Genomic DNA, 25306 nt, shown 5'->3' on the forward strand with positions numbered 1-25306 from the left:
AAAAATCAGGAGAAATAGTTATAAAGTTTCACTTTATTAAAAGAACATAAATAATAATAAGAAATTCATCTGCTATAATTTGATAATGGATAAACATGGATAAACTTCCATGTTTTCAACTAGGAACACCGGCCAGTAACCACTATTCTGTCAAAGGAATTCCCCTTACCTTGAATTTCCACTAAAACAGTGTGTATGTGTGTGTGGGGGGGCTTTTTTTTTCCTTAGATTTTTTTTAGAAAGGGGAAATCCCCTTACATTTCAGGAAGGTAATCCCCCTAGTTAATCCTTTCATTTGTACAAAGGGAAATTTCCTAATTCTGACAAAGGAAAATTAGATTTCTATTCATAACCTAGAATATTTGTCTCACATTCTGTGGTGAAAGGTGTTGAATATTTTTTAGTCTGTGAATTATCATAACATGGAGGCACATTTTAGAACTGTAGAGGCAGCTATCTGTTAAGACTTACCAATTTTATCAATCAGATGTTTATAATGAATCTGAAGTTTGTCAAATTCCTTCAGAAGAAACAGATAAAATCTCTGAAGAAGAGAACATAGATGACAATATTTTTAATCTTATTGTGCCTTCTGATGGTCACAGGTTAGTACTACTAACAGACTCTCAATTAGCAAAAACAGTTCTAAAGAACAAGTTACAGAGCCAACTTTGAACGAACAATAATTCATGAAAAAAGTGAAGTCTTGTATACCCAAATGGAAAAAGAAATCTGTTTTTAAAAAGGGCATCAAAAATGAACCAACAGAGGAAATTGGTTATAAGTTTCTAAAATTAAGAAAAGCAATATCTATTGATTTAAATTTTTTTTTTTTTTTTTAGATTCATTCCCTAGAAATATATAAATTAATTGGCCAAATGACATCAAATTATGCAGCTCAAAAGGGGAATAAATTACAAACATATAAACTGACTGAAAGGGTTATTCAAATACGGGGAAAGCATGTAAAAGCTATTTGCCTTAAACCGACTGGAAAGATATTGTTCCGTTTTTCTGATTACTTTTATTATGTGGATATCTTCAAGTACCATTTGGAAATGATTGTGTTATTACTAAAATATAGCCTCATCATTAAAATAAAAATATTTCTTTCACTCATTCAAGATAGAGAGCAATCTAGAAAACAAAAGACAAAACTTACTTACTTACCTGGGTAGTGTGATGATGAATTGAAACCAATGCATGGGAAATAAAAACTCGAAGAAGTTGATTCATCTAATTATATTCTATCTATACTACAACATAATACAATTAAACTAAAATATATACATTATTTAACAATTTAAGGGACATTTTACTGTCCCCTAAAGTTATTAAACATCTTAATCAATTCACGTCACGAGGTCAAAAGGGAAAAACCCTTTTTCTTTTCCTACTTCAATGACAGCCAATGCCATCTGTACCTCGTTCATCAAATGAAGAGATTTGTTTTTAATGTTTGTAAGATACTACTAATCAGTTTCACAATGGATTGCTACAGTCCCAGCTGTCCCTAGACGTAACGTAACTATTACGTTACGTCATAAGACAAAGACATTAAAAGAAACTTTCATCTGAAGGATAATTCTGCATTGCATGCTGGTGATAAACAGGATAAAATTCAACTAATTTATGATGAACTGGACAAAAATACATTCAGTTTTGGATTATTTCACAATGCAGTTAGCACTACTGAATCAATGTTTTCATTTTCCAGTCACCAATCTTCTAAAATGTTCATTTGTGAAAAACCATTTCACTCCGGATTCAAAATTTGGAATATTTGAGCTATCAATGGTTACATAAGATAAAAATTTATGCATTAAAACAAATAAATCAATATGCACCTCTTGATATTAGAATTGTCAATGAGTTTCTATCAGTGGCTACTAACCCTCTTCAAGTAGAAACAGTTCTTGATAACTTTTTTACTTCTTATGATTTGATGAAGGAAACTAAATATATACATAAAAGCTACAGGACTATACAAAACATCAAATCTAGAACTGTCCACTAATGCCTTCTATAGAGATGAAAAGAAAAACATTTATTTGATTTCATTTTTTTTTAGGTATATGCGATACCAAGATCAGTATTCATGTGCCACTGGAATGATAATTCTGCTGTGACTGCTTGAAATTATTGCTCTCACCTTCCAATCCAGTTAATATTCATGTGCAGAAATATAATAAAGATATTCACATGCAGAAAAGAAAAAAGTAGATGTACAATGACCAGATTCATAAATACAATTCTGGAATGAGTGGAGTAGATAGAATGTTAAGCAGCTACTATTACCATCTTTGCAATAAGAAATGGTGGTGGAATTTATTTGCAAATGCATTAAATATGGCTGTTATGTGATAACATCAAAAGATAGTATCCTGCTTTGAAAAATTTAAAAGGCTACACAAGTGTAAGAATTGAGCCTTTCTATATTGCTAGAACTGAAAACCGTAACTCAGAATGAAGTGCCATGCCGAAATGCTATTCAGAATGCTGTCACCAACACTGTAATTCAACTAAGTTGTGGCATTCTAATGCAGGTCATTAAACCTTATTTCAACTAAGTTGTGTTAAACACTGTAATGTAGGTCGTGAAACATTTGCAACTTAATAAACAACCTGCTACTGCAAACTGCATTCTCATCATTTGTTTTCCAAATTATTTTTTAATAGTTTGAGAGATTCTGATCCATTCCATTCCGTAACAGAAAAATAAATTTAAGGTATATATCTTAAAAGACATATCCCCTCCCAAAAGAGATTAAAGAGGAATATTATATGTAAAAAAACACACACAAATGTGTAGTGATTCAAATGATATCTGTTTTACAATTACAAAAATGAAGCTGAAAGTAAAAGTTGTTTAAAGTCCAATTAGAATTTTCAACACTACTCTGCACAGATGTATATAGAGAATTAAATGTATTGAAATTTTATGGACATTTTTAATAAATTAAAATTACATCCAACACAGTTGTGAAGAAAATCCTTTACAGTAAAATAATAGCTTTGTTTCTTTGATTAGGATTGTAGATAATTTAAATATTAAGAAAATTATAGGATAGACAATTTATTAAATGCAAAGTCGGGCACTTACGCTTGATTTACTTAAGTCCAGCCTGGTTGAACCTTCTTCCTTGCAACGAAGAAATTCTTTGGCAACGTCCTACAAACGTTAAAACATTAAAATTAATAGTTATTACAATGAAACAACACTATTTCCTTATTTATTACACAAAGCACATAAATATTAAAAAACCATTTAAGAGAATTATTCATTTAATAAGCATGCAAAAGTTTAACTCTCGCTATGAAACACCTTGCACTTTTCCTAGTAAATTCACAAGTGCAACCGTGATTCGTGATTTTAAAGTGTAATGCTAAATAGTAATCTGTAAATTAGGTAAATGCTAATGAGTTATATTTTATGTCTTATATCGGTATACCCTGATTAATAACAAATAATAAATTATGTTACTCATATCTATACAGCTTCTAGGAGATTACCGTAATTTCTGGAAGAAACGTCGCGGCGTTTACGTGTTTAAAACTTAAATTTTCAGCGGGTGCGGCGTTTAGGTGCACTAAAAATAAAATATTTCCTATGATGGTCATTGTACATAGTTTGGATGCCCTTGTGCATAGACTGGTGCTATTCCCACACAAAAGACCACTCAGTTGCTTTTTGCGAACGTTATTTTGTTTACATTCTTTCCCTTGAACGGACCTACATGCCTTATTCACCCTAAACAAGATCTCAGAACAATAACATTCTTCCCCCTTTCAAATCAACATTCTCATCAGTTTGAATAGTCTCTTTCCTCTGCCATTCGATGAATCTTCCAGGACCCGTCCTCTCCCCACCCCTGCCTTTTCTGCAATTTTTTTCAAAAGCGGACACGACTCCACTTGCCTTGCAATAACGAACTCTGACGTATTTCCCCTTCAGCATGAATGGATTTTTCTTGGCATTCTGCCAAATACAGATCCCATCAGTTTGGGTACAAGTACTTGTTGGGTAGTTTTTAAGTAAGAAGGGAGCGGAAAATTTTTGAAAATGTCTCTAAACGGCACAGAAGCTATACATTTCTTACCTTTAATTTATTTTTGAGTTATGGTTTCATTTCATGCATTTTTCTTAACTGGTATGTCATATATCAGGACTTAGGTTGAGTTTTTGCATCTATACGGCCCACGACGTTGTCACGCGCAATTTAATCTATTGTGGCGTTTCTGTGTAATTTTAATTTTTTCCCACCATTTTTATCGAGTGCGGCATTTACGCCGATGCAGCCTTTCTTCCGGAAATTACGGTAGTTTTAAAATGCATATGAATGCTTATAAATTTGTATAATGGCAATAAATGCATACTATATTACTTTGGTCATATGAGCGATATGTGCAGCATTCATAAAATATGAAAAAAGCAGATATTCAGATATATAAAAGAAAATATTCAGAAGTACATTTCAAAAGAAATAAACAAAACAGTAATAAAATGACAATGCATTGATTCTGCAGTCAAGAGAATCTGAGAATAATGACTAGGTGCAAAATAATAGCGAGGAGATGATAGGGGAAGAATCACACTTTTAGCCAGTTAAATTACAATGATCATAAAATTTATTTAGTCTTAAAACTGATTTATTAATGTGTTAAATTTTTTTTCAGTCCTCATATGCTAATGCCAATTGAAAAAATGCATAATACTTAGATTTTAAATTTATTTTCATGGTAAATTAAAATTAATACAATAAAATTCAAGTTTGGATGTGATATATATTCAAATCAAAAATACTAATATATGCATTAGATATTGAAATTATTATTCAGTTAAACAAGTACTTCACCACTGACATTTAACATAACTCGCAACTTCTGTGTTAAGTAGGATATTAAACGGTATATTTTTAAATTGGAGATATTAAAGCTCTAATGACAGATTTTATTATATAAAACAAATTAATATAAAAGCATTGAAATACAAAAATAGTTTAACTAACTACACACACACTAAAAAACACTTAAATAGAAGAACAGTGAAAGAACACATAAATCTCAGATAGAAAGATAAACACAATATTAAGCAGCTTATATAAGATGAAAATTTAATTTTAACATACTATATGAAGATGAGTGAATGAAATAACTGGAAAATGATGAGAATGAAGCATTATTATTCAGATAATGGTCTTCATGAGACATCTTCATTTATCTTTTCTTTGTCTCTTGGCAGCACTCAATTCTGCTTAAGACTTGGTGGGTCGCCCTTTTGACTCAAATTTTATCCAATGCAATTTGTTGTCTATGTTTTAAAATATTTTGAAAGTGAGAAATGATATTCTCATTAAAAATGTTAATGCTACAGCTTGCTACTGTATCATCAGAGTGATAACGTTGCATAAAAACTTTATATTTACAACACTTTGTGAATCCAAGAACTTGGACAATCTTTCCTTTATCCTCAAAAGACTTTCCTCCACAACTGCTTCAGGGTTCGTACACATTTTTGCACACGAAAATTAAGGACTATTAATGAAAAAAATTAAGGACCTATGAGCAATGAGAACTGAATAAATTCAATTAAAAATATTACTACGCCTGAATTTCACTTTTGTAATTTCATTCAAAAAATAAAATAGATCCCTAAGTATGACACATTATTATTAAACATGAATTAATTAAAGTTTGAGAATAAAATAAACTTCATGCAATTTATCAAGTAGCATTCAATATTTTACACTTATAATAGTTGGACATATTTGAAAGAAGACACGTGACGGTTACGTTTTACTAACAGCTTTATGCTGATTTTTTTTATGTCTTATTTTGTCACATACTTATTCACTCTAGAGGTTTACTAAATAGCATGTAGATTTTATGTCAAGCGTCATAGGTTAAAATGAAAAGTAAGATCATAATCAGCATGACTGAATGTTGTCACCGCTGATGCTTGTCTAGAGAGAGACCTGCTGATTAGAACAAACTTGAAAGGCCTGTTGTAGACACAGCTGGCAAGTTTTGAAAGTTAGTTGGGCTTTGTTTGATGCAGTTAGTGTCGTAGCTTCGTGTACAGTTCCAGAGGTTGTAACCAGTTAATATACAATGTACGTCCAGAAAGTAATAAAATTGTTTACAGCTACAGAAAAGTTATTTATTGCACAAAATTCAACAACTCTTAAACTACTTTTCCACATAACTGCCGAAATATTGCAGGCATTTGTCATAGCGTGGCACAAGTTTTTGTATACCTTCTTCATAGAAATTTGCCGCCTGTGTCTTCAACCAGTTGGAAACAGTTTCTTTCAGCTCGTCGTCATTGTTCAAGTGTTGACCGCCAAGGAAAGACTTAAGAATGTAAGAACAGATGAAAGTCGCTAGGAGCGAGGTCAGGGCTGTACGGAGGGATGGTCAAACACATCCCAGCCAAATCCCTGTAGGAGGTTTTTCATCACATTTGCAGTGTGTGGTCATGCGTCGTCGTGAAGAAAAACAACACCTTTTGACAGCATCCTCGGCGCTTATTCTGTATTGCGGGGCACAATTTCCGAAGTGTCTCGCAATAAGCATCTGCTCTGATTGTTTGACCACGCGGTAAGAAATCAATGAGTAAGATGCCTTTCCAGTCCCAGAACACTGTGCACATCATTTTTCGAGGTGTCAAGATTTGCTTCGGCTTAACCTTTGCTGGGGATGAAGTGTGCCTCCATTCCACTGATTGACGCTTACTTTCAGGGATGTCATAAGAAACCCAAGTTTCATCTCCTGTGACTATCTGTGTCAGAAATTCTTCGCCGCTTTCAGCATAACGGGTCAAAAACTGAAGTGCACTACCCATCCGTTTTGTTTTGTGTTGCTCAGTAAGAATCTTTGGTACCCAACGTGAGCAAAGTTTACGAAATTTCAGTTTTTCGGTAACAATTTCATGCATTAGTGATCGTGAAATTTGGGGAAATTCCACAGGGAGAGCACTAATTGTAAACCTACGGTTTTCATGGATCTTGTCATCAATCGTGTGAAGATGGACGCCCACTTCGTTCTTCATCATGCACATCACTACGTCCGTCATTGAACTTTCAGACCCATCTTCTCACCATTAAATCACTCATCGCTTTTGGTCCATAAACATCGCAAATTTGCCAATAAATTTCACTAGGTTTCACTTTCCTCGCATTCAGAAAACGAATCACAGATCTGATTTCACAAGCAGCGGGATTTTCAATCAACACTGACATTGTAAACAAGCACAACAAAGCGTACATGACTGACAGCGATCTCCAAATGGCACGCGTTTCTTCTCCTTGATACAGAGCATCTACTGCTCATGTGCGGAACTGCGATCGCAGAGCTGCAGCGGAGATAAATTGAAACGGGACTTACTTTCTGGATGTGCCTCGTACTTTAAGGTTCCAATAAGCCATTAAAGCACCAGAGGTGATAACTTATTTTGTATTATTTTAAGTCTCACTAGATGCAAAGAATAAGTTTTACTTGAATTTACTGTGTTTTATTTTGTGACTATGGTGAGGATTAATGAAAGGCAATGACTCACTTTAATATGCAAAGATAATTTTTAAGAGTAAGCAGATGGTTCTAAATAATTAAATTAGGTAGTTAGATAACCTTCGTCATTATGGATTTACATGATCGTCATTATAGATTTACATGATCACTGTTAAATTTTATTTTAATAATATTTTAAAAAAAGCTCTATTAAAATCAAAATCTAATAAAATTTCACAGTTTAAAATACATGTAATTTATGACATTGATTCTTAAACAATATTAGGATAATTACACATAAAAAGCTACAAAACATTTATGTTTTGTAACAACACTCAACAAGATATTTATCCGTCATTTTAATTTGAAGCCTTCCCAGACATTTTGGCTAATTTTTATCGATTTCCTTCTCTTTAAGCATCTTTTCTAAGAATCAGAAATTTGTCTCAATACACAAACCAATGTTCTGACTAGTTTTCTGCTTTATCTGCTAACTTGTCAACCTCTCCACAATACAACTATGAGGGTTTACTTGATCTGGTAAAAGTTAAATAGTTCCAAACCCTGTGACAGATGTGAAGCAACTTATTGCTATGTGGATTTACACGATCACTATTAAATTTTATTTCTTTTTTAACAATATAAAAAAGCCATATTTAAATAAAAATCGAATAAAATTTCACAGTTAAAAATATAGGTTAATTATGGCATTGAATCTCATGCAATATTACGATAATTATACATTAAAAGCTACAAGACATAAATGTCTTGTAACAAAATATTTATCCATCATTTTAATTTGAAGCCTTCCCAGACATTTTGGCTAATTTTTATCGATTTCCTTCTCTTTAAGCATCTTTTCTAAGAATCAGAAATTTGTCTCAATACGCAAACCAATGTTCTGACTAGTTTTCTGCTTTATCTGCTAACTTGTCAACCTCTCCACAATATACCTATGAGGGTTTACTTGATCTGGTAAAAGTTAAATAGTTCCAAACCCCATGACAGATGTGAAGCAAATTATTGCTATGTCTGAAAGTAACTATAATATCAGACAAAGTTTTAAATAAGCCTCTTATTTAAAAAGGACTTAGAACACAAAGGCATGTTGATGCTAGCAAAATCAATTACAACTCATGGTGACGTTATTAAACTTGAACAAACAAATTTAAACTTTTAGTAGTCAAAGATTATACAATTTAATTTTAATTTAAGGTGGCTCAGTTACACTATCATATGAGGTAATAAAAACAGGAAATTATAGTAAAGGCTAAAATCATAAACAACTGGGTAATTTACATAATAACTGTATATATCTTTGAAGAATAATTTTCTTCGTGTATTCAGTTACTTTCTTCAAATGGTTTCATTTTCATTTTAGAATTTTTGGATTTAATTAAGAATTTTTGTTATTCCAAAATAAAATTAAAAAAAAAAAAAAAAAAGTGCATTTAGAATGTAAAGAAAAAGCAGCTAATTTTATTACTTTAGTAATATGAACATTCAAAAGAAATACGAAATACATGTCGTAAGGGTGAGTTACAGAGCTGGTATGGCAGAATTTTTAGAATTTAGTGACACACTGAGCAACAAAATCTAGAAATGCAAAACTTTTAGAGCAGACATTAGAAGCAGAATTTAGAAAGGCACTAGGCAGCAGAAAGGTTGCACAGAGATTGCATCAGGAGGGAAAATGCCTAGTGCCAGCTCGGTGTATGATGCATTAAGATATATTAGATGAATCTTTTAAAAGCCTAAGTTTTCAATTTTTTTATTAATAAAAAAATTCCCTTCTATAACGCCTGCCCATGTGAAAATATTATAAGCATTTTTGATCTTTTCCATACTTGTATCTAGTGAAAAGTAGAGAAAATAAAAGGAAGATAAACATGTTAAGGGAAAGATTCTAGTATCAAAAGTAAAACATTCAAATATCATGCTTTCAGTGTTCTTCCAGACGTTCTCCAAAAAGTAAGAAATTCATTGCAAACTTTCTGTAAAATACATCCATTACGATTCATTATACGGTTATATTTTGAATGGGTTCATGGGTAACAGAAGTTCAAGATAGTGAAAGATAGCTAAATTTGAGGATGATAGCCGATAATTTAAAAGGTTTTTCGGATATCACAAAACAACGGTGAAATTTTCCAATTAACGGATTTTGTAAAATGTGGAGAAGCGGTAATAAATGAAGATGATATAAAAGAAGTTTTTCATTGTGATGACAATGCTTCTCAATCATCAATCAATTAATGAATGGGGAAATCTGTAGTATGGTTCTAGATCCAGAAAATACCACTACATATCGTGAAGAAAGTGACAGAGAAGTTACTGAAACCGAGAAAATTTTGATTGACAAGTTAGTCGCAACTCTCCAAACAGCAGTTACAGGACTTCAACAATGTAATTGAAAAAGAGATTATGTCTGTCTACAGAATTAAAGAGAAAGTAGTAGCACAAAAAACGAAGCAACTTAAACAACTTACATTAAAAGAAATGTGTAATAAGGTAAACAAATAAATATTAAGCTTTTATTTTGAAAATTTTGATACCCTTTAGATCATAAATACTTCATTACATCATAAATCATGATTTCATAGTTTTAATTTTATAATTTCTACATGCCATCTTACTAGATTTAACTGATGATCTATCCAGAAAAATCTGAATCCAGAGTCGCTGAATCCGGAGTCGAGTCCGGATTTTGGACTTTAAACTGTATATATGTTTTACATTTGTATTTCATAAACTAAATCATAATTTAACCAAGATTAATTTTCAAAATTTTGCTTTTATATACTTATACTTCAGTTTTGATTTCCCGACAACCTTTTTTCATTGATCTAATTCTATATTGAGAAACAAAACTTTTACAAAATATTTTTGTATATTTTAACCTCAAAATAATAATTGATTTGATTTTAACCTTAAAATACATGTAGATTTGAAATATGTAATAAACAAATAAGCAATTTTTGAAAATATTTTAATAAAAAAGGGTTAAAATGGGATGTATAAAAATATGACACCTTAACATTTCCAACAGTTGCAGAATTATAGTAAAAATAAAATCCTCAATATTTAAAAAGTGCTAAATCTAACGAGAAAAACCAACATCCATCCATAGGAGACTTTATCTTTGGCCATAAACACTAGTATGCAGCTTTTAATTTCCAAAATGATAATAAATGAGCAAACATAAGCCAAGCAGAGAACAATCACAAATATCATTTATTTCCAAATCACGAGTGACCATTTTGATCCTCATCAATTATTCTTTTTAAGAGCACAAAATTTGGAGTTGATATGACAGATCAAATGGCCAGAAAATATACAGCTAGTTTTCGTAGATGGTCCCTCCAAATATTTTCCTACATTTTAGGTTTGGCTGCTATAAATGATTGGATCCTTTACAAAGAAACGACAGAAATACAAATACAACAAAAAGAGTTCTTGTTTCAATTAGCAGAACAGCTTTCCACTGAATACAGAGCTGCAAGACAGAAAAAGTCATAAGAACATAAAAAAGACCCACAAAGATTAACTGTAACCCATACTAATAAATGTAAAATTTGTCAAGTATGACTGCCACAACAACAAAACAAATAATATATGTGGAAAATGTCAAAAGTACATTTGCGGAAGATGTACACATAAAAAGATTTCCACTTTCACTTGCAAAAAATGGACAAATAGTAAATAATGCATAAGTTATTTTTTTTCCAAGTGAAGTAATTTTTTTATTGTTAATATTTACTAATAACTTGTTATAAATATATAAAAAATATTAAAAATTAATTTTAAATAAATTTCTTTACACATTAGTTATTTTTGGCTTTGGGGATACCTAAAGAATGTTGTTTACAGTGGGTGCATTGGGAATCTAGCAAACTTGAAGGCGAGCATCACGCACCACATTCATACCATCAGCACAGATAGAGCTAACTGTTGTGGAACATGCCGTTTTGAGCTTCTAACTAGTAGTGGAATAAGGCGGAGGCCATATTGAACAACTTTATGCGTTAGTCATCTGTAAGGTGTTCGTTTCGTGAAGCTCCTCTTTTTCTCTTGTCACTATCATTGTTTTTGCTGTACACATGTATTCTTTAAACCTTTCACAGTGAAAATGTCATTTCGCCTGTTGTAAACCCTTGGAGTCTTATTTCCTTTTGGCTAACAACATTCCTGTGTTTAACGATTAGGTCTTATCCCTGATAGCACCACTTATCGGTACATTTTGGAACTATTTTTTTCTTCGCCAAACAAAATTCCATTATCTCACGATTGTTCTAGTAAAATATAATGTCACTCTGACGGGTAGTTTTAAAGTTAGAGCATTTTGAAATCGCAACTTTAATTATAATCACCCTGTATAAAATAGCTCAAGTATCACACCACAATGATAAATAATAAAAAAGAACACACATTCATAAAGTAAGAATCAGAATAAATGAACATGGGAACAAAAGTAAAAAGTTCAAAAAGTTCTGGCATTCCAATATAGTTTACTTATCTCACCAGGTCTCCGAGACTCTTTATTTAGTTCTGGGCATATAAGAATATGCTCTGTATTCCTGTTGCTCGAATTGCAAATCTAGCATATACAGTCAAAAGTCGTTAATCCGGACACCCATAATCCAGAATGATCTATTAATCCGGACCTCAAAGCTACAAACTTTCTGCGCATGTGTCAAAGCATGATGTGTTCACGCATGTGCATAATATATATACGCATGCGCGTTTAATGTATAACGGACGGTAGAAGCTAAGTTAAAATTATCTAATTATCTATTTCAGTTAATGTTGCAGATTGCGTAGTTCCTTAATCTTCGAATTAGATCCGGCTTATTATTTTTTGCAGACTGTTAGAGCAATTTTATAAAAGTAAGCTTGAACTTTCGATTATGTCAAATAGAATTTCTGATGCTGGACCTGCCAAAGCGAAAGTATGTTTCAATGTCCACCAAACAAAAAGTGGAATTGCTGCAAAAAATGGATAAAGGCATGTCCTTTGTTTCTCTAACCATTCCGAAATCTGTTTATCAATTTCACACTGCTCTGCTGGGGGGGGGGGGAACATCGCGGCACACAATGAATTGGAAGTTGATCTGTCAGCACTATCCTTATCTTCAGGGCAGATGTTTTTATTTTATTTGGCTTATAATTCCTTACCTAATGTAGTATTTCATCTCGCTGTACTCCGTCTTTAATATGATTTAAATCAAATTCCTCGTCATTATAATTCGCTTCCTATAGTGAAGAAAGTGACACAGAGGTTATTAAAAATGAAAAAATTTCGATTGACAAATTAGTCAGTTTTCTCGACACAGCAATTATAGGACTTGAACAGTGGAACTTTGCAACTGAACAAGAAATTATGTCTGTTTATAGAATTAAAGAGAAAGTATTATCACATAAAACGAAGCAACTTAAACAACTTACATTGAAAGAAATGTTTAATAAAGTAAACAAATAAATATTAAGCTTTTTTCTTTTTTTGTAAATTTTGATACCCTTTAGATCATAATTGTTATTTATTTCATAAATTACAGTTTCATATTTTTACTTTTATAATTTCTGCATGCTATCTTACCAGATTTAAACTGATGATCTATAATCCGGAATCGCCGAAGTCCTGACGAGTCCGGATTAAAGACTTTTGACTGTACTAGATGAAAGGATGCCAATTTTATTAAGATGATGTGAAATGCAATCATGACCTGTTCACAGTCTAAGTTTGCCACCTCTTTAGGGGTCTGGAACGTTAGCCCAGGATTTGCCTGTTGATTTTGCTGCTTGGTCAGATTTATGAGTATCCATTACTTTCTCAAAATTATGCTTTTATGAGGGAGGCAAAGTTATTCATGTCTGTGATATCCTTAATTCACACGTGCCTCCTGGGTGGTGCTAAATGAGTAAAAGCTATGACTAAGGTGGCTCAGAGTAAAGCAAACAAAGCAAAGAGCTCTTGTTTTTCTATCCTCCAGTGGAATGCTGGAAGATTATCTCATTTCTTCTGCAATCACTTCACACACATCAAGCACATACTTCAAACACTTGGAAATATGAATGTTTAATAAACTATAATTTCCTACAGTATATATTATTCCTAAATAACAAAAAATTTATTTCTCAGACTATGTAATGTATTACAAAATTTCAGGATTAAAAACCAAACTTAGAAACCTTAATTTTTTGAGATAATAAATATAGATTCATCCATTGCATTTACTAAAATTTAAAATTAATAAGAGCAATTTTATTTCCTTGTGTCTTAAAATAACAGAAAATTAATTTGGAATTTAAAACAATTAATTATCGAAAAGAAAATTACATTACTAACCACACTTTAAAACAGTAAAAAAAAAGTGGAATTGCTGCAAAAAATGGATATCTGAAGTCTTCTCACTTTTATTTATAAAAAATTTCATTCTTGCTCTTAAAAAAAAAACTCAAATCATAAATTTTTATTTCTGTTTCCAACCTGATTTAAGTATAAATAAGATTAAACTTTTTGAAGGAACAAATAATAAGATTTTCGTGCAAAATTACTTTACCAGATCAGCTTGAATGGAACCCTTTTTTTTTGAAGTTCGCTTGGCTTTATTGGTCCCTGGATGCGTAACTGTTACTTGTTTTGGTCGTGCAGCATCTCCACTGCCTAATGAGCCTGAACTCAGCTTCTTTTCCTACCACACACAAACAAAAAAAGAGAGAGTGATGAATATGTCATTAGCCAGAATTTATTACAGCAATACATTCAAAGATTGATTATTAATGAAAAGTCACACATAAAGACCTTTTTGCTTACTAATGCAAGTTGTACAAAAAATCACAAAATGAAGCTGGATTTTGGAGATGGTATTCAACTGCAATGCAATGAGATTTTAAGCATCTTTGAGTAAATTTTAGTTAGTGGCATAATTTTCTCAATAAAGCAGTTAATTCTTTTACTTTTTGAATTTTAAATCTGTAGAGTAGTAGTTTTCAGACTGAGTAGAGATTTCAGACTTTTGAATGCATTCAACAACAAGAAAAAAAAAATCAGATATTGGTGACATTTGCACCTAGCAAAGGGAAAAGGAAAAATACAACACATAATAAAAGACGAAAAAATATGAAAAACCCGATGTTTACTTAGTCCATTTTTTTAGAAAAAAAAATTTAATATACATTTTCAGCACAAAATCTTGCTTATTTCATTTTTCAAAATACATTATTCACCATCACTCATCAGCCTCTCACTTTCTAATATAATGTATCCACTCATTGAATTCAATATATGTATACATTTGAAAATCCACATGAGCATAAAAAAGTTAATTAAACTTATAATAAATTAACTGAGTTAATCACTGTTATCCTTAAAATAGCATAACAAATAAAAGCACACTGCTAAGATACATTTTATGAACTTGTACCGATAATAAAATATATCACAGTAGCGTATGTTAACAACTGACACACAGCTCAATTAAAGCATGAAGGTCTATTTCAAGTAACTTAGATTTTCATACTAAAAAAAAAAAATTCCAGCAATTAAAAACCAATTTGTACTTTGCAATGCAGAAACATACCTATATTTAAAAGACTAAGTAATCTCCTTCTGGGTTTTCCCCTCAATATTAACTAGTGGCTATGGTAGACACTGCTTAATGTGATTGCATTTAATGTTATCATTTGGATATTGTTATTGAATTGCCGAAGTTCTGCTTATTTTTTGTACACGAACACATAAAAAACAAATCGATTACTGGGATCAACAATCTGGTTAATAGTCAAAGTATTATTGAAAAAAAAAAAAAAAAAAAAAAAATTCAATGGAGTAAAGTTGCCAATTATCACCAAGAGATTATAAAAATTGTTATGCATCAAAAAAATGTCACCCAGTAAGCATATAAGTAATACAGACAAAAGTCTTTAATTCAGACCTCAAAGCTACAAACTTTCTGCGCATGCGTGTTTAATGTATAACGGATGGTATAAGCTAAACTAAAATTATCTAATTCAGTTAGTGTTGCAGATTGTGTTGTTTCTTAATCCTCGAATTGGATCCAGCTTATTTTTTTTGCAGTGTTAGAGTAATTTTATAAAAGTAAGCTTGAACTTTCGATTATGTCAAATAGAATTTCCCATTCTGGAGTTGCCAAAGGATCTACAAAGCGAAAGCACGTTTCGACGTCCATTAAACAAAAAGTGGAATTGCTTCAAAAAATGGATAAAGACATGAAGAATGTGACAGAGAGATGATTTGTTTCTCTAACCATTCCGAAATCTGTTTATCAATTTCGCGCTGCTCTGCGGAGGACAACGTTGCAGTGCGCAATGAACTGGAAGTTGATCTGTCAGCACTATTCTCATCTTCAGGGCAGATGTTTTTATTTTATTCGGTTTATAATTGCTTACTAAATGTAGCGTTTCATCTCGATGTACTCTGATATAATTTAAATTAATTTCCTCGTCATTATAAATATCACAAATACGCATAAAATAGTTTTCTGTTTACAATTTTCTAATTTCGGCTATGCGTAACGTATGCTTTACACATGTGCGCATTGAAAGAAATATTTAATAAAGTAAACAAATAAATATTAAGCTCTTTTTTTTTTGTAAATTTTGACACCCTTTAGATCACAATTGCTCTTTATTTCATAAATTACGATTTCTTGTTTTAATTGCATAATTTCTGCATGCCATCTTACCAGATTTAAACTGATGATCTATAATCCGGAATCGCCGAAGTCCCGACGAGTCCAGATTAAAGACTCTTGACTGTATCACCAAACAGCTTGCTTTTAATTTTTGTTAGCTATTCAAAATCAGGCAAAAAAAAAGCAACTTTAGTTTGGCTTGGATTTTGAATCACTCTTACCAATTTGTTGTAGATAAGGGTAAGGCAGTTTGCCTTATTTGCAACAACAGTGTAGCTGTGATGAAGGAATACAGCATTAAGAGACATTATGATACTAAGCACAGTGAGAAATACTCTGCACTGGAAGCTCATTTTTGAAATTATAAGGTGAGTTTATTAAAACCAAAACTAAATTTTCAGCAGTCTTTCTTCACCACAGCGAATAAACAATCTGAAAATAGTGTTCGTGTTAGTTACATGATATCAGAAAAAAATTGCTAAGCGTGGGAAAACCCTTTGCTGATGGAGAATTTGTAAAAGAATGTCTTCAGAGTGCAGTTGATGTGATTTGTCCATCACAGGCTTATCGAAGTCATATTGAATATTACCTTGTCTGATGCGACAGTAGTGAGACGCATAGAGGATCTTGGAACAGATATATTCGTAAATTAAAATCCAAATGCAAAATATTTGAGTTTTATTCTGTAGTGACGGATGACTCAACAGATACTGCACAAGTAGCCATTTTTATTCGTGGTGTGGATAGACTTCACAATTGTAGAGGAATTAGCCGGTGTCATTGGACTTACCGTCATTTATTAGCCGGTGTCATTATGATTTTTGCTGCACTTATCGGTGTAGTTGCACTTAAAGGTACAACACAAGGAACAGAACTGTATTCGAGTCTGACACAAACCTTGAATAAATGCGAGTTAGACTTCAGTAATATATCTGCTATAACCACTGATGGTGCTAAATCTATGACTGGATAGTAAATAGGAGTAATAACATTACTACTATTTTCTGATGTGAAGGCAAGTGGAAATAATACTATGACGATTTTTCACTGCATCATCCACCAAGAAAACTTGTGCAAGAAGTCCTTCTCAACCTTTGAACATATGATGAATATTGTTGTAAAAATGGTTAATTTTATTCGGTCTAAAGATCTTAATCACAGGCATTTTCAACAGTTCTTGAGTGATTTGGAAGCTGAATATGGTGATGTGTATTACGTTGAAGTACGTTGGTTGAGCCGAGGAAAGATACTTCAGTGCCTGTTTTCTTTGAAGAGCCAAGTTCAACAATTCATGGAATCTAAAGGGAAATCTATTCATGAGCTCAGTGATGAGAAATGGTTGAGAGACTTCGCATTTCTCGTCGATATTACAGGTCATCTCAATAATTTGAGTACCGCTTAATGGGAAAAGATCTACTTGTTCATAATATTTATTACTTTGTAAAAGCTTTTGAGACAAAATTAATCCTGTGGGAAAGTCAGTTGCTAAATAAGAATTCCACTCACTTTCCAAAATTGATGCAGTGTGCAAAGAACTCTAGATCATAGAATTCAAATAATTATATACAATGCATTTCAAATTTGAAACAGGAATTCAAAACCCGATTTTCGTGAAAATGAAATTTTTATCAGAATGTTCTCCCCGCCATTTTCAGTAGATATCAGAAGTGTTCCACCTGAACTTCCATTACAATTTATAGGTTTAAAGTGCGACTCTGCAGTAAAACACAGGTTTCTTAAAAATCCTACATTAATTAATTTTTATTCGAAGTATGTGACAGAAGACAAATATCCAGGAATTCATAAATATGCACTCTTCATGTCTACTACCTTTGGCAGTACTTACATATGTGAACAGCTTTTTAGTAAAACGAAAATCCTGAAATCAAAAACAAGACGGCTGACAGACAGACATTTGGAGGAAACTTTACAAATTGCAAAAACAGAGATTAAACTGGGTATTGACGCTTTAATAAATCAAAAATTAATGTCAAATTTCACATTAAAACTAAAGCAACTACAGTCAAAAGTCTTTAGTCGGGACTTCGACGATTCCGGATTATCGATTTTTCCGGATTATAGATCATCAGTTTAAATCTGGTAAGATGCATGCAAAAGTGATAAAATTAAAAATATGAAACCGTAATTTATGAAATAAAGAACAATTATGATCTAAAGGGTATCAAAATTTACCAAAAAAAAGGTTTAATATTTATTTGTTTACTTTATTAAACATTTCTTTCAATGTTTGTTTAAGTTGCTTAGTTTTACGTGATAATACTTTCTCTTTAATTCTATAAACAGACATAATTTCTTGTTCAGTTACAAAGTTCCGCTGTTCAAGTCCTATAATTGCTGTGTCGAGAATACTGACTAATTCGTCAAACGTAATGTTTTCGTTTTCAATAACCTCTGTGTCACTTTCTTCAGTATCGGAAGCGAATTATAATGATGAGGAATTTGATTTAAATCATATCAAAGACACAGTACATCGAGATGAAATACTACATTTATTAAGGAATTATAAGCCAAATGAAATAAAAACATAGACAGGGAAACAAGATAAGGATAGTGCTGACAGATAAACTTCCAGTTCATTGCGCGCCGCGACGTTTCCCTTCCCCCACAGAGCAGCGTAAAATTGATAAACAGATTTCGGAATGGTTAGAGAAACAAAGGATATGCCTTTATCCATTTTTTGCAGCAATTCCACTTTTTGTTTGATGGACATTGAAACATACTTTCGCTTTGTAGATCCTTTGGCAGCTCCAGCATCGGAAATTCTATTTGACATAATCGGAAGTTAAAGCTTACCTTTATAAAATTGCTCTAACAGTCTGCAAAAAATAATAAGCCGGATCCAATTCGAAGATTAAGGAACAACACAATCTGCAACATTAACTGAAATAGATAATTAGATAATTTTAGCTTAGCTTATACCGTCCGTTATACATTAAACGTGCATGCGTGAATGTATTATGCGCATGCTTAAAGGTTTTATGCACATACGTAAACTCCTGTGCGCATGCACCAATGCATACGCATGTGCAGAAAGTTTGTAGCTTTGAGGTCCGGATTATAGATCATTCCGGATTATGGGCGCTCGGATTAACAACTTTTGACTGTACCATCTCCTGCCAGTAATGTAAGTTTTTTGTTTATTTATTATTTTTTATTGTAAATGCATTTTGTAACATCATTTAGTACAATCATCTTTATACTTTCCCCCATAGTTTAAAAAAGTTGCAAAACATTTTAATTCAATTTCGATTTGACTTTTTAGAAACAATGTATATATCCAAAATATACAAATCTGTAATAAAATCTCTTTGCTTAGAATCAATTGTAGTCTTGCAAAATAAACCTCCTTTTTTATATACATTTTCTGACTACACTATTCTTTTGACAGACATGTTCTGCGGATCTTTCTGAATTTATTGATGAGTGACCTCAGGAGTGAAAGGTTGTAGAGCCCTATTTTAAACTATTCCACCCATATTTTTCTCTTCATGCTTTGATTTTATAAGTGGTATCAATAGTGACACAGACACTACCTACATTTAACAAACACACTATGGAGATAGGAACTACATGGACCACAAATTCTCAACTGATAAATAAATGCATGTTCATATAAATAAAAAGTATGGAGTTGATCCTCTGTGAAATATAGTTCATATTTTCCAAAAATATTCTAGAAATAAAATCATCTAATACTAATACCCTTGCAAAATCTCCCCACGGGAAAGCTAAATTATATTTCTCTTCCATCTAATCTGAGAGTATTGGATATACCAGAAAGCATACCATCTGAAAAAAAGGGATACTGTTCCGTTATCAGAGAGGGGGAGCAGGTTCAGAAATGTACGTATGTATGCATGTATGTAATATATGTATACATTCACATAATGTTAGTACAAATGTATATGTGTGTATACATACAAATACAGTATTAAGTCCGAGATCCTGACTTGTAGGGACTTCAGCCATTTAGGATTTTTCTGGATATTAGACCATCAATTCAAATTTAGTAAGATGGCATGAAGAAATTATACAATTAAAAATATGAAATCACAATTTATGAAATAAAGATCATTTATGATGCAAAGGGTCAAAATTTACAGGAAAAAAAGCTTAACATTTATTATTTTTATTTTACTAAACATTTCTTTCAATGTAAGTTGCTTTTTTTTTTTTTTTTTTTTTTTTTTTGTGCTAATACTTTCTCTTTAATTCTATAAATAGGCATAATTTCTTGTTCAATTACAAAGTTCCACTGTTCAAGTCCTGTAATTGCTGCGTCGAGAACTCCGACTAACTTGTCAATCCAAATTTTTTCGTTTTCAGTAACCTCTCTGTCACTTTGTTCACTATCAGTAGCAGCATTTTCTGGATCTAGACCCATCCTACAGATATCGTCGTCCGTTAATTGATTGATTGGGGGATTATCATCCCAATGAAAAACTTCTGTTATATTATCTTCATATACTACCGCTTCTCCACATTTCTTTACAAAATCCATTAACTGGAAAATTTCACCTTTGGTTTGCAATATCCGAAAACCTTCAAATTCACGGCTATCATCTTCATCATCCTCACCATGAAATACGGTATCTGGCCATAAATTATGCCAAACATTTTTTAAAGTATCTGGAGACACATCCTCTCACAATCTTGTGATGACCCAGGCAGCAGATTTTATGCTAAAATATTTTTTAAATTCTTGAATAGTCTTGCCATTGTTCAAAAAACTTAACATGGATTTTAAAAGCGCTACATGTTGTCCGTTGAAAAGTTTGCTGATAATACAATGGTTCAGTAAAAGCATAACTGATAACTTAAAAGTGAAATCCGACAGTCGTAAATCCAAAATCTAACCTACATAATTCACAATTCTACCCAGTCTCTCACTGGCAGGGAGTGGCAGTAGAACCAGTGCAATTGCACCAGGCAGCAACTCTTTTAAAACTTAGGAGTAAACTGGATGACAAAAAGCCCAGCACTGGCCTTGCTCATCAGCACATTACTATGAATGTGTAACTTCAGCCACTGTTTAAATGCCTCAAAATGATGAGATTATCTCCCCAGTATCCAGATTTAAACACTATTGAAACTATTTGGCAGATATGGCACATAAAAATTAAAAAACAACATGTGTCTTTAATCCTCTCAGCACCATGATCGGCTTTATCCAGTCACGATATATTTTTTTTTTTTGTCACTTGTTATATTAGCTTATAATTTAAGATATTTTGCTTTCTTACTTTCATTAATAATATAAATACCATCTTGATTAATGTAAGTTTATGAAAATAGCGACTAAAATAGGTAAATATACATATTTAGCTAATAAAGGCTCTTTATTTACACGTCTTCATGAGAGATCCAAAAACCTGGGCCGCTCAGAGGGTTAAAACACTGATTAAAACTAGTATTACTAAATGAGTGGAGAAAAATTAGACCAGAAATAACAAAGTTTAATAGACAGAGCTAGATAGCCAAGCAAAATAAGTACATGATTAGCACATCAAGGAAAAGGGACACCATAAAATTTCTCACGTTTTTATCACAGAATTTGTAGTGCAGCTTAATTGATATCAAAAGAGAAGGAATGGGGAGAATTAATGGATTGAACAGCAGACGCATGTTGGGAGGGGGCACCAAAAACATTTAAATGCTTAAGACATCTAAAGTCTTAATCCAGCCCAGCTATCAGAATGCACTAAGAAAAATTAAACCATTTCTTAAAAGCTAATGGCAATCCCCCCCCCAAATTTGTTTTAACTGTTTAAAATTTTTATTTGATTGAACATTAAGTGCCTGATCACTTCTGTGGCATGACTTTACAGCTTAGAACAGACAGTTATTTTTGAAAAAAATTACTTAATATTAATATTCAGACTGGGTTATATAAATTTCACAGATTTTTATAGTTTGTTTAGAGTAGGTAAATTGGCGCTTTGCAGAAGAAAAACCCTGTAAATTTTTTATGTCACCCTTCGGAAACTTCAAAGTAGTCGTTTACTTTTGGGAGACATTATATGTAATTCTAATCATACATTTATTCATCCCCGTGGTATCCAAGTTTGGCGCGTTTCCAGGTATTAATAGAAATTTTATAGCAACGATATTTATATTTCAATATTGTTATGCTCTACAGGTTTTTATTTGCCAAATATACTTTATCAGATTTTTAATATAACACTGCTTTCTTAGGCCTTCCCAAGACATTAAAAAAAAAAAAAAAAAAAAAAAAATTCTTTAAGCTTTAACTCAAACGTTTCCTGAGGCTTAATAAATAATTAAATCATGGGAGGGGGGACGTAAAATTTTAGATTTATACTACCGCGTGATTTAGAATGTAAGTAAATACTTTATTATCATCTTACTTTTCCACCATCTTTGGTACTCGATCCTGACGACTCTGGTTCGTGAGGTTCGGATTCCCCAACATGCGACAAATTTAATTTTTCCAACATTGCTGAACAAGAAGAATTTGTAAACGTTCCTGGGCTACTTCCACATGTACTCTCCGTATCAGGAGTACTAGGACTAACATTAGGGCTAACAGGTCCGAATGGGATACTGCTCGACGATCCTGCAGAAGCACAGCTACTATCCCCGCGATAATCAGCAAGTCTTTCTGCGGCTACTGAGGAACTTGATGAATTATCTGAGCGAGATTTTGAGGATTTCCGCATAGTTCGGAAAGCTATCCAGAAGTTTTCTGAGATCACAATTTGTCAAATATACCCAAGATCAAAAATTATCCGGCTAAACGAGAATAACTGGATCAACATGGATTCTCCTTCTTCAAAACAACGTACCACGATGATGATGATGATGATGAAACATTCATCTTCTTTGTTCACCTGTTCAGGTCTGGCTTTAGAAATGGAATAAGAATTCTGATAACCCTTTGTAAACATTATTTACCAATCTCAACAGGTTATTTTAAAAGTAATCGTTGTACTTCCTAGATTTTAACTGCACTGTATAATCATGTATTACTATTATTACTTAATATTTTTGAATTAAATTAACGTTTTTGAATTCTCACAAAATTTTGTATACTGATTTTGTCAAAATAAAATTACTATATTTTGAATAACTTGTTGAAAAGCGGGGGGGGGGGAACCCTCATGGGATTAGATCACTGGGTGAGTGACAGCAGTTAATCATAAGAAGCCTACCAACCCTTGTCAAGGTTCTTTAATTGGAAAATGATACTTATTTGCATTAAAATTGTAAATTATCTATCAGCGTACTATATTCAATTGTTACGTTTGAAGAAATATTAGATAAACAACTTGATTATAAACAGCATGTGATATCTTGACGATGTGACAAACAGTTGTATTAGGCGCATTTATGACAGAATTCAACGGCATCAGTAAAACTTAACTGGGTTGTTCGCAAGACGTATTCACATTTAAATGATTGTACAAAAAATGTTATACATTAGCCAACAGTGATTTCCATAAGAAAGCAATCCATTAAATGATAAATTCAGATGAAGGAACCAGAATCTGACTGCGTAGTGCATCTGTGTACATAAAAATTATGAAACATTCACAAATTTTCCTTATTTATAAATGGCTATGTATTGTTTAGTAATTTAAAATTACTTGTGCAATTGCTTTTTATAATAAAATATAAATAATTTCATCATTTTTCTTGACTTTATGACAATTAAACGTCTATTTATAACTAATAAATTCTCTCTGATAAAAGATAAACTGCATTTATTTAGTTGTTATGCATGAAAATATTTTCTGATTTGTTAAACATAAATATCAGATTTCTCACTTGTTAAATGTCTTATAAGTTTCAATATATGCTTGTTCAACATTTGCACTTTGCTTTTCATCAAGGGGAAAAAATAATCTGTATGACGGTAGGCATAGGCATCTTTTGTTTTAAAATTTCTGTGATTAGCAGTACGAAAAGTGCATTTTATTGTGTGCGTGCTTGCATTCTTGATCACGTTAACACTAAAATATGTTTAAAAGTACAGGGAAAACTAGAGAGTTTAGCATATAAAAAATTGCAATTTATGGTAGAAAAGCCAAATGAATGGAAGATGAAACTTCTGGTCTAAATTATAGAAACACTTATCTGATTTGTTATCAGCTTGACAATCAAAAGCCTACATTTAACATCATATAAGATTTCGAAGGAAATGTATGCGACTAATCTTTGGAACAGTGAAGTAGCGAGCATAACTGGCGCTCGGGGCAAAATACCTTTTTGGCGCCGCCCCCGGGAAAAAACACAGTGATATGATGAAAATCTTGATGAAAAACATTTGGCTCCCCTCTGCGAGCGGCGCCCGGGGCATCATACACCCCCTTGCCCTCCTCGCTACGCCACTGCTTTAGAATATGGCAACAGGTTACATGCATACTTTCATGAGGACTTTTATGGCGTTAAAAACTACTAGTAGATATTCTGAAGAATGATCAGCAGCAAAATAAAAATTTTCAGGTCACAATTTTATTCACATGTACAGCAACCTACCAAATACAGTTTTATATTTGAAGCAAAGAAACTAACATATTTTCAACCACTTTTTATAAATTAAAAAAATACGTTCCATAATTTAAATTTTATTTACCAAATATGCATAAAATCAGAGCCATGCTGAAGTATTTTTTTCATGAGATAAATGTGCCCCTTTATATATAGTCAAACTAACTATATTTCCATCATATTTTTATATTCAACAAATGTAGCTATATTAAATCCTATCGTAACTGTTATAACATTTTTTAATCATAACTTTATACATTCAAAAAATAATACACGTTGCTACTTTTAATTTTTAAAGGAAAACTTTAAAAAATACCTGTTAGATAAATAGCAAATATTGCTGAGATACTAATAACTAATAATACAATTAACACAAAGAGTGTTTGCTGAAGCTTTTTTAATCCTAAAAGTAGTAATATTCAATTCTAAAAATATTCTTAATATAGTTTTTAAATTCAGATGAGATTAAACTAAATTGTACTCCTGAATTATCCTGAAAAGACGTAACCTTTGTCTACAAAACTGAATAATAATTCTATTCTGAAATGACTCAGTTTCTGAAATTAGATATTTTCTGACGAAATTTCTAGAGCCTTTATATCATTTGGAAA

The 25306-nt window shown here is 32.0% G+C and overlaps 1 protein-coding gene across 1 annotated transcript in view; it reads right to left on the bottom strand.

Annotated features, from left to right (window-relative positions):
- Positions 1 to 23057, bottom strand: part of LOC118182543 (leucine-rich repeat protein soc-2 homolog) — an 84482-nt gene extending 61425 nt beyond the window's left edge. The window contains exons 1-3 of the mRNA XM_085809452.1: positions 22553 to 23057; positions 14070 to 14201; positions 3104 to 3172 (exon numbers count right to left, since the gene is read on the bottom strand). Of these exons, the coding sequence (XP_085665578.1) occupies positions 3104 to 3172; positions 14070 to 14201; positions 22553 to 22864 (513 nt within the window). The 5' untranslated portion in view covers positions 22865 to 23057. The remainder of the gene's footprint in view (positions 1 to 3103; positions 3173 to 14069; positions 14202 to 22552) is intronic.
- Positions 23058 to 25306: the final 2249 nt, after the last annotated feature.

The sequence above is a fragment of the Stegodyphus dumicola genome, chromosome X2 (assembly GCF_044657685.1).
Source record: "Stegodyphus dumicola isolate Sdum_Otavi_A_Nest chromosome X2, ASM4465768v1".
Lineage (NCBI taxonomy): Eukaryota > Metazoa > Arthropoda > Arachnida > Araneae > Eresidae > Stegodyphus > Stegodyphus dumicola.